This window comes from Macrobrachium nipponense, chromosome 20 (genome assembly GCF_015104395.2).
Source record: "Macrobrachium nipponense isolate FS-2020 chromosome 20, ASM1510439v2, whole genome shotgun sequence".
NCBI lineage: Eukaryota > Metazoa > Arthropoda > Malacostraca > Decapoda > Palaemonidae > Macrobrachium > Macrobrachium nipponense.
Window position 1 is genome coordinate 31,680,113 of NC_061089.1, and position 9,852 is coordinate 31,689,964.

Genomic DNA, 9,852 nt, shown 5'->3' on the forward strand with positions numbered 1-9,852 from the left:
GTTGTTAAAAGTTGAAAAATAAGCCTAATCTTTAGACTTTGTCTCACACAGCTCGAGTGATAAAGGTGCTTTAGAAGAAGAAGATAAACAGATTAATACGAATTCTGTACCGAGAGAATTGAACGAATCGTCAATTCTTATAGAAAATAGCTTTTAAAGAGATAAATTACTATTTGCCTTTGGTGTTTATTTTTACAGTTCTCATTTCTAAGGAAAATGCCGTGAGGTTGTGATGTATTCGTAATTACGAACTAGTTAGAATATTATGAAGATGTTTTACGTGTACTCTCTCTCTCTCTCTCTCTCTCTCTCTCTCTCTCTCTCTCTCTCTCTCTCTCTCTCATATATATTTTTCTTTTAAAGGCTTCTTATGAGTATGGACTCGGGTAATGTGTTTATATAGGCTTGTTGCATCCAAAAAAGTAAAACGAATTCGGACGATTAAGATGTAATTTTTTATGTCATACATTGCATAATACGTTAATATGATAATTATTTTTACCAAGCAAACATTATATATAACCAAGAAAGCGTGATGACCATGCATCAACTTGGAGACCGTGTTTACTTTATTTTAGCCTTGTCCACACACCGGTCCAGGTCCTATTGTTAGCCCAGTGTTAAGATAAGCCCCGTTGTAATACCGCCTCGTCGGGTTCCATCATCTATCACGGGATGTCTATTTTAATCAAGGCGTTATGAGGAGCTGATCAAACACATCAGTTCCTAATCAACTTTGAGAGGTGGCTCCCAACCGTTTATATACCTCTGGCCTTTAGTCGCATGCCTTCCAGGGACGAGATTTCATTCTTCTTCATCGTTGGATTTCTTACAATGGTCTGAAAAATATGAAATTTTACCATATACTGTGCAAATAATATCCACTCTCAATTTTACCCTTTTACTGTACAGTGAAACATTTTTCTTCTTACTCATTCGATTCCAGTATGTAGACATACCATGCATACTGGTCAGTCACTCGGTCACACACTTTCACCAGCATACCACATCATCTCACTTGTAATCCTACCAACTCTCTGTCTTCATATTTAGAATCTTAATTGTGTGCGCATTACGTGTATAAATATATATATATAATATGTATATTTATATATATATATATACTATATATATATAATATATATATATATATATATATATATATATATATATATATATATATAATTAGCTTTTCCCGCAAATAAGAATAGCGCCAGTTGATTTTAAGTTCATCATTGAGAACACAAACGAAAAATAAGCGTCCTGTGCAGAAAGCTTCCGTGATAAGTATTGTCTTTTGTAGAAACAACTGGAATACACGATGGGAGTGTTAAATAAACACTCGTTTATAGTGGAGACGTGTCGTCATTGAATAAATGAAAGAAAAAGGGTAGTTTTTCTTTGTATAGTATACCGGCGAGTGGTTTTTTATACATGGTGAGCCAAGTTCACAATTCGGGGGGCATTCATGCACAAATATAAGGGAGCAATGGTGTTGTAAAAGGTGTAACCGTAAGACATTATGGAATCTATTTGAAATTATATATATTATATATATATATATATATATATATATATATATATATATATATATATATATATATATATATATATATATATACACATACATACAGACACGAAATTTCAAACCAGAGTCCATGATGTCCTACGGTTCCATCTTTTGCAACACCATAGCTCCCTTATATTTATGTATGCAAGCCCCCCGAATTGCGAACTCTGGCTCACCATGTATAAAACCACTCGCCGGAAAATTTTGATCTCCTAGATTTCACGGTATCCGAGCGTACCCAGGTGAGTGTAGATTTAATCTTTCCAGAAAATGTCAACAGGGGATTTCGGCACGACGAAGAGAAAAGAAAAATCTTTAAGACGTCCTAATATATTTCTTTGCAAACTAGTTTCCCCCAGTGATATCCTATATTTTGATTCCTCCTCTTCGACAACTGGTAGAGATATCTTGAGGATGTGTTCAAAACAACTTTGTTGTCTGGTTTTAATATTTATCCGATTAGGAATTTCTTTTGTGTTAATACTATTGCTTTCTACGATATTAAGTTTGAAAGGTGATCGTTTATTAGATATTTGTCCTTGTTTTCGCATCATTCTTATTTTTGTCGCTTTTTTATATTAGTTAATCCCTTCTTGGAAAGTCTTATATTTTACCCATTTGGTTTTATTTTCTATATTTTTCCTTCTCTCGTCGTCGTTTAACCTGTCTTCTTACAGCAATAATTTAATTGTGTTATTCGCTTGAGCGATAGGAGGGTACTATGGCAGATGAGGAAATTCACAACATCATGGTTCATTAAATTGCTTACTATTTCTGGTGAAGGATAACGCTTAAATTTCTCTACCAATAGAATGTTTGTTACATGAAATATTATATTTTTATGGTCAATGCATGTTTTTGGTTGCCACCACAAGGCTCTCGGAATGGACCGTTGAACGGGGTAAACGAAAATTAATGGCGCGCGAAAATGACGTTCTTAAGAGCTCCCGTAGAAGACAAATATGCCCATGGAAGTCGGGATCTGCGAGGACTATTATACCTATCTTTCTGCGTAGGGGTTTAGTGCCGTCAGTGCACCGCCATGAGGTGTACTGTAGGCATTAGTTTAAGGTTCTTTGCGGCACCCCTTCGGCCCGTAGCCGTAACCCCTTGAATTATTTTTCTGTATCTCCGTTCATATCCACTTTCTTTAATCTTTGCTTCCTACCCTCTTTTAACAATTTATTCATAATGCAACTGCTTCGAGGTTTCCCTCCTTTTTAATCTTTCAAAACTTTTTAGTCAGTTTCCGTTTCAGTGATGAATGGCCCCATAGGTCCCAGCACTCGGCCTTTGGCATCAATTCTATAATATACTATACATATTCTAACTGGAAAAGGTGTTGAGGAACATGCGAGGAACTCACGAATGCTCATGGGGGTAATTAACAACTTGAGAATTCACTGGGGTAACAAAGGTTGGTAGTAATGACCTCTGTAATTTCCTAAGTAAAATTGAAAATACAGGTATTAGGTGAAGCTATGTACAACGTCAGAAAAAATATGCCACTAGCACTTGAGATTTACAGCAGTAAGTAGCTTGTTTTAGTGTTGTGGTTTTAGTTCCGCTATTATTGTTGGAAATAAACATGCAGTTACGTAGGTAATAGAGACAACGGTTCCTGTCTCACATCAAGATCGAACCTAGGACTTATCGGGTTAGAAACGAGGGTATTCAGATCTCTTGAGTCATCCAAATTAAACACTTCTGAACGTCATATAATTGGTCGCTGGTTTAGTTAGGAAGTTAAGTAAAACTCGCTGGTGCAGTCTGGTCAGACACCACAAATAACTCGTCAGGTACTTCGTAAGTGCTCAGGTTTCAGTTTACTTATGACTTCTGTAAAATAGTTGGAAGTGCCATCTTGTTTCCCCGAGAGGGCCTGGGTTTAATCCCTATGAAAGGTTAACGCTTATTTTAAAGGCCATAATCCCCATAAGTTTATTCATTATCTCGGTAGGTGCTGCAGTTGCTTTAGAAAGAAATTTTCCCTCGACCAAATATGATGTTATTTGGCAGATATGTTTATTATGAAAGTACGAAATTTTTCCACCTTTGTACTTTATGTAGCCGAGTAAGGAAATGCTTTTAAGAAATTGCAAAAGAATGGAATGATTTATTTCTAATTCGTCCATTATCTCAAATGAGATTATATATATATATATATAATATATATATATATATATATATATATATATATATATATATATTTATATATGTATCTATATATGTGTGTGTGTGTATATGTATGTATGTGTATAATATATGTATAAACCAGTACAGATCTACATCAACAGCACATCAAGCACCACTAGACTTTGTACTCCATTTACTGCCTCACACGGACTCTCTTTTGACCAACCTGCCATCCTGCATTTCTTTCTATGTGACCGAACCATATGAACACACTAACCATCCCGTCAACAAATTTAGGGTTTTTTTACGAGGTCTGTGTATCTAGTACACATTTGCCAATAGTAAATAAGATGGATTTCTCCTTAACCATTTTGTTCATCATGTGGATTTATATTTGATTGGGAAAACATTACTGATACACACACAAACATTTATAAATGTGGATATATATATATACATACATACATACATACATACATACTATACACATATGTATATATGTGTATATATAATTTGTGTGCGTGTGTGTTTAGTAATTTTGTTTATAAACTCCGGGCTCGTCCTATCTTCCCAACCGGCTATCTGGTTCTCAGGTCGTCAAATAATTATTAGCTTAAGGAAAATATCTGTAGACACGGAACATAGGCGTTGCGTTGCCATGGTAATCGTGGCAGTAATGCCACATCTTGGCGGGAGTTTCAACCCGAAGTGAGACAGCAATAATAAGCTCATTAATGATCAGGTAGTGGTTTATCCTTCAGAGCTCTCTAAAAATTTGTTGTTGACTAAAGTGGTGTCATTAACCGAAGGGGATAGGAAAGAGGTTCGGTCTATTTAAGGTTAGAGTATTTAGATGAAGGATGGAATCTTCTATGTTTGGAGACAGTTCTTGTAATGATCAACACTGAACCTTCTTTAAATTGGGTGTTGATGTCACCCGGGATTTAATTTCAGTCAGACTCCAGGTAATTTTTATTGCTTTACTACTTTTCTTTGGTATAGATTTTTTTTATGGATAGGTGTCTATATCCTTGTTGTAATGTCTTTTACAGTGTTTTCCCCAAGCCGGTAATGGATACATTCAACTTTTTTATTATTATTTTTAAATATGTAACTGACCTGGCAGTTATATACATAGCTATATTCTCTGACGTCGTGACGTCACGACAGACTTTTCGAAACTCGCGGCAATCGCCGACCATCGGTCAGGTGATCGTTACCTGTACGCCCTCTAGATAGTTACCTGGAAACCCCATATTTTTTCTGTCGCCCAAGCCGGCAACTTCGTTGTTGTGGGCTCCTCGATAGGTTTTCGTACTCGCTAGAGTATTTCATCGTTGGGTGAAGTATTTTATTGGCTTTCGCTGTTGTTGACTTGGATTGATTTTGGATTTGTTTTTTGGATTACTCAATTAACAATGTCGGACTCGGGAGTTGTGTATAGAGTCTGCTGTAAAGGGGGGTGTAGGGTTAGAATTCCCAAAGCTTCTCTTGATCCCCACACACTTTGTGTGAATTGTAGGGGTAGAATTTGCACTTTTGAGAATAGATGTGATGAGTGCTTGATTTTGGATGATAAGGAATGGAAGGAGTTGGACAAGTATGTCCGTAAGCTCGAGAGAGATAGAATTAGAAGAACTAAGAGTTCCCTTTCCCGTTCATCAACGAATCAGGAAGTGGTAGATAATCCCATAGTTCCTTCCCCTGCTCCTTCTGAGCGTAATTTAGTAGAAGTATCAGCTCCCGAACCTGTCTCCGAGTCGGGGGCGAAGGACTCAACCTTTGCAGGTATTCAAGCGGTGCTTGAAAAAATGGGACAACAGATTGCCTCTCTTACTGAGCAGGGCATCGCACTTGGACTGTCGTAAGTGCTTTAAGTGCAGGTGCTAAAGTCAGTGTGAGTGATAAGTTTAGTGTTAGTGACAGTGTAGTGGAGGGTGCGTCCCGACGGTCACCTGTCGCGCTCCTAGACCCAGACCTCTTACAAGCTCCCGGATCCCATGGGAGACGTAAAAGTCGAAAGTCTAAGGGAGGCGAGAGGCTCTAGTATCCGGTCGGGCGTGCCCTCAAACAAACCTGCTGACGCTTCCAAGGTTGCTTCAGACAGCCGTAGAAAAGGCGCGTCGAGTGTGTTTGGTTCGTCATCCGATGAGGTCTCCCCGCGTCGAGGATGGCGACACTCTACTTCCTCTCGTCCTCTCAAGAGGAAATTACCTCGTGTTTGTGAGGTCTCATCAGATGAGCAACTGCCGGGCTGCAAGTCACTGGAGTTCTCCGGAGAAGTTTTCGTCATCGGAAGCCTCGCCAGCTAAACAGAGCAAGACAGCGCTTTCGATGCACGCTCCTCTTCCTCCTGCTACTTGGGAGGATTTACCTAGGAAGCTTCCTACCAAGCGTCCTCAGGAAGCCTTAGAAGGATCGACTCCTCTGGCTGCGGTTCGTGTGGGCGAACCTGACGAGTTACCCTCTCCCTCGAGAGACAATGAAGCCAAGAATATGCTGCAAGATATGCAACAGCAGCTGTCTGTACTTATGGAAAAGCTGCAAGAACCCAAGCTGTCAGTCTGACGCCCCGGGAGTGATGAAGACTTCGCGAAGCGTCAACGCCAAGAAGAACACAGACAACCAGGACACTTCCGATTTACTCGGACATGACGCTTTCCGAGCGTGACGCCAGCGCGCGTAAGAGCAAACAAGAGCGTGACGCCAGCGCTAGTAAGAGCAAAGAGCGTGACGCCAGCGCGCGTGATGAGAAGAAGGACGGTGACGCGACGGCTCGGTAAGCATCGAACGCGAACGCTCGTAAGACATGGACAGCCCTCGCGGTTTCTGGTGCCAAGGAACGCATCGAGACAATGACGCTCCGGGCTTTTGGCTTTAAATACATCATCCGATGCGGAACGAGACAGAGAGAGACCTTCGGAGATGTTGGAGGTAGTTTCGGAAGAGGAGACGAAAGAACAAGTTCCTCCTTCCGACTATAAGACTCTTATGCTTCTGTTTCAAGAGCTTTTTGAAACGGATTTCAAGCCCGCAGCACCTCGTTCTCCCCTGTCTCAGTTCCTTTGTGGAAGAACCCAGAATAAGACTGCCTTTACTAAGATGGTTCTTTCCATTTCAGCCAAGAAAGCGCTTGCGAAGATGAACGACTGGATGAAAGAGAAAAAGGAGCGAGGCAAAACTGCTTTCGTTTTTCTGCTTTCTTTTTCCTCCTGCAAGATTGGCATTCGAAATTCCCAGCGTTTGGTACTGAGTAATGGGGAAGTTCTGGGCCTGGGAGTACCTGCCTCCTTCAGGCAGGACTTCTCCCGTATCGTCGATGCCAATCGTAGACACGCCTTATCAGCAGCGAAGGTGATGTGGTCGATGCAAGAGTTCGATCATTTACTGAAGGGCGTGTTTAGAGTGTTTGAGGTCCTGAACTTTCTAGATTGGTCTCTGAGTGCTCTTGCCAAGAAAGTGGAGGAGAAGGATTCAACGGACATTTCTAACCTTCTGAGTGTGATGTCTTGTATGGACAAGGCTTTACGTGACGGAACTAATGAAGTGGCAGCGATTTTCACGGCAGGAATCGTGAAGAAAAGGTCCCTTCTCTGCTCCATTTAGGCAGCTAAATGGGGTCACACAGGTACAAAGAGCAGAGCTTTTGTTTGCCCCCTTTGCAAAATTTCTTTTTCCACAGGAGATTATTAGAGATATTGCCACTTCATTGACTCAGAAGACCACACAGGACCTAATATCGAAGGCAGCCAGTGGGGTTTTGCCTTCTTCGTTTGCGACCAAGAGAGCGAGAGAGGAGAAACAACCACAACAGTTTTTTCGAGGAAAACAGCCCCGAGGGACGTCGGGAACTTCTAGAAAGCCCTCCAGAAAAGGTGGCAAGCTTCCTTCCAAAAGGAGGCCATGATCAGACAGTCCTTCAGACACAAATAGGAGCCAGGCTTTCTTTGTTTGGGAAGCCTGGAGAGAGAGAGGGGCGGACAACTGGACCCTTCAGATACTAAGGGAGGGCTACAAGATCCCTTTTTACGCCAAACCTCCCATAGTTTTAGATCCCCTCGACTTAACAGCGAATTACAAGGACAGCAGCAAGAGATTCGCGTTAAAAGAACAAGTAGAGCTTATGCTCTTAAAAAAGGCGATAGAACCTTTTTCACCCCAAGAGAATCCGGGGTTCTACAATCGACTGTTTTTGGTTCCCAAGAGCTCGGGAGGATGGAGACCCGTTCTGGACGTCAGTGCTCTAAAAGCCTCGTCGTGAAGACGAAATTCACGATGGAGACAACGCAATCAGTGCTATCGGCGTTGAAGACCGGGAGATTGCATGGTCTCATTAGACCTACAGGACGCTTATTTTCATGTCCCCATCCACCCAAGCTCTCGGAAGTACCTCAGGTTCTTATTAGAAGGAAGAGTATTCCAGTTCAGGGCTCTGCTTCGGGCTCAGCACAGCGCCACAAATATTCACAGCTATTATGGCGAATGTAGCCAAATGGCTACACGAAGGGGGGATCCGCATTTCTCTTTATCTGGACGATTGGCTTCTCAGGGCCAACTCCAAGAAAACAGTGTCTGGAGGATATGAAAATAACCCTGAACCTTAGTTACGGGAACTAGGGCTAGTGGTGAACCTGGAAAAGTCTCACCTGGAGCCCTCTCGCTCGATCATTTATTTAGGAGTTTCTGATGAACTCTCAGGATTTTCGGGCTTCTCCCTCCCAGGAGAGACAAGACCGATGCCTGAATCGGGTGCAGGAATTCCTGGGGAGACAACAATGTTCGGCGAGGGAATGGATGAGTTCTTTTGGGGTTTGGGGACCATTTCCTCGATCGAACAGTTCGTCTCACTGGGAAGACTGCATCTCAGACCTCTGCAATTTTACCTCAACAGAAATTGGAAAAGGAAGGAACAAAGGCTTTCAGACACCTTCCCAATTTCAGCAGAGGTCAAGAAAGACTTGATTTGGTGGCTGGATCCAGCGAAGCTGGGAGAAGGAGTTTCACTTCAACAATTGAATCCACAGCTAATACTGTTCTCAGACGCATCAGACCTAGGCTGGGGAGCGACTCTGGGGAACAGGGAAATTTCGGGAAGATGGAGCGAAACCGAAAGAAATTGGCATATCAACAAGAAAGAGCTGATGGCAGCTTTTCTAGCTCTTCAGGCATTCGAGGAATGTGTGGCAGGCAAAGTAGTGGAAATAAGCATGGACAACGTGACTGCTCTAGCGTATGTCAGGAAACAAGGAGGCACCCACTCGTTTTCTCTGAACGAGACAGCCAAGAATCTGTTGCTATGGGCAAAGGACAGAAATATCGTCCTCCAAACGAGATTTGTACAAGGAGAATTAAATGTCAGAGCGGACCTCTTGAGCCGGAGAAATCAGGTCCTGCCAACAGAATGGACTCTCAAGTTAGAGGTATGCGAATTACTATGGAGGTTATGGGGGCAACCTTCCATAGACTTGTTTGCAACCAACAAGACAAGGAGGATGCAGACGTTTCCTGCTCCCACCGGTGCCCGGATGCCTACAAGCGGTAGCAGTAGACCGCGTTCCTCATGAACTGGGAAGGACTGGATCTGTACGCCTTCCCTCCCTTCAAAGTGATACACAAAGTAATTAGAAGTTCGCGCAGTCCGAAGGAAGCAGAATGACCCTGATAGCCCCGTACTGGCCAACGCGAGACTGGTTCGCAGAGATGTTGCAGTGGCTAGTGGAAGTTCCAAGAACCCTTCCGTTGCTTCCAGATCTGCTCAGACAGCTCCACTTCAAACGGTATCACAGAATACCCGCGCTCTTCAGCTAACTGCCTTTCGACTGTCGAAAAGCTCCTTAGAGCTAGAGGCTTTTCGCGAGAGGCAGCTAAAGCTATCGCCAGATCAAGAAGGGCTTCGACCATCAACGTCTACCAGTCGAAGTGGGAGATATTTAGAAACTGGTGTAAGGAGAAGAAGGTGTCCTCGTCCAACACATCTGTGAGCCAGATCGCAGACTTCCTTCTTCACTTAAAACTTAAAGTAGGTCTAGCCACTACTACAATTAAGGGATACAGGAGCATGCTGGCGTCAGTCTTTAGACATAGAGGACTGGACTTGTCTAGCAATCAAGATCTTCACGACTTAATTAGATCTTTTGATACTACGA

At 42.3% G+C, this 9,852-nt stretch overlaps 1 protein-coding gene across 1 annotated transcript; it reads left to right on the plus strand.

Moving 5' to 3' along the window:
- The first annotated feature begins 7,921 nt into the window (after nt 1-7,921).
- On the plus strand, nt 7,922-9,270 carry LOC135219920 (uncharacterized). Its single transcript, XM_064257136.1, has 2 exons — nt 7,922-8,101; nt 8,311-9,270. The coding sequence occupies exons 1-2, from the start codon at nt 7,922-7,924 to the stop codon at nt 9,268-9,270; spliced, it is 1,140 nt and encodes a 379-aa protein (XP_064113206.1).
- The last annotated feature ends 582 nt before the right edge of the window (nt 9,271-9,852 follow it).

Coding starts and splice junctions, on each gene's coding strand:
- LOC135219920 (XM_064257136.1), top strand. CDS start 7,922: ATGGAGACCCGTTCTGGACGTCAGTGCTCTAAAAGCCTCGTCGTGAAG. Junction 8,102..8,310: donor AGCTCTCGGAAGTACCTCAG/GTTCTTATTAGA, acceptor CCTGAACCTTAG/TTACGGGAACTAGGGCTAGT.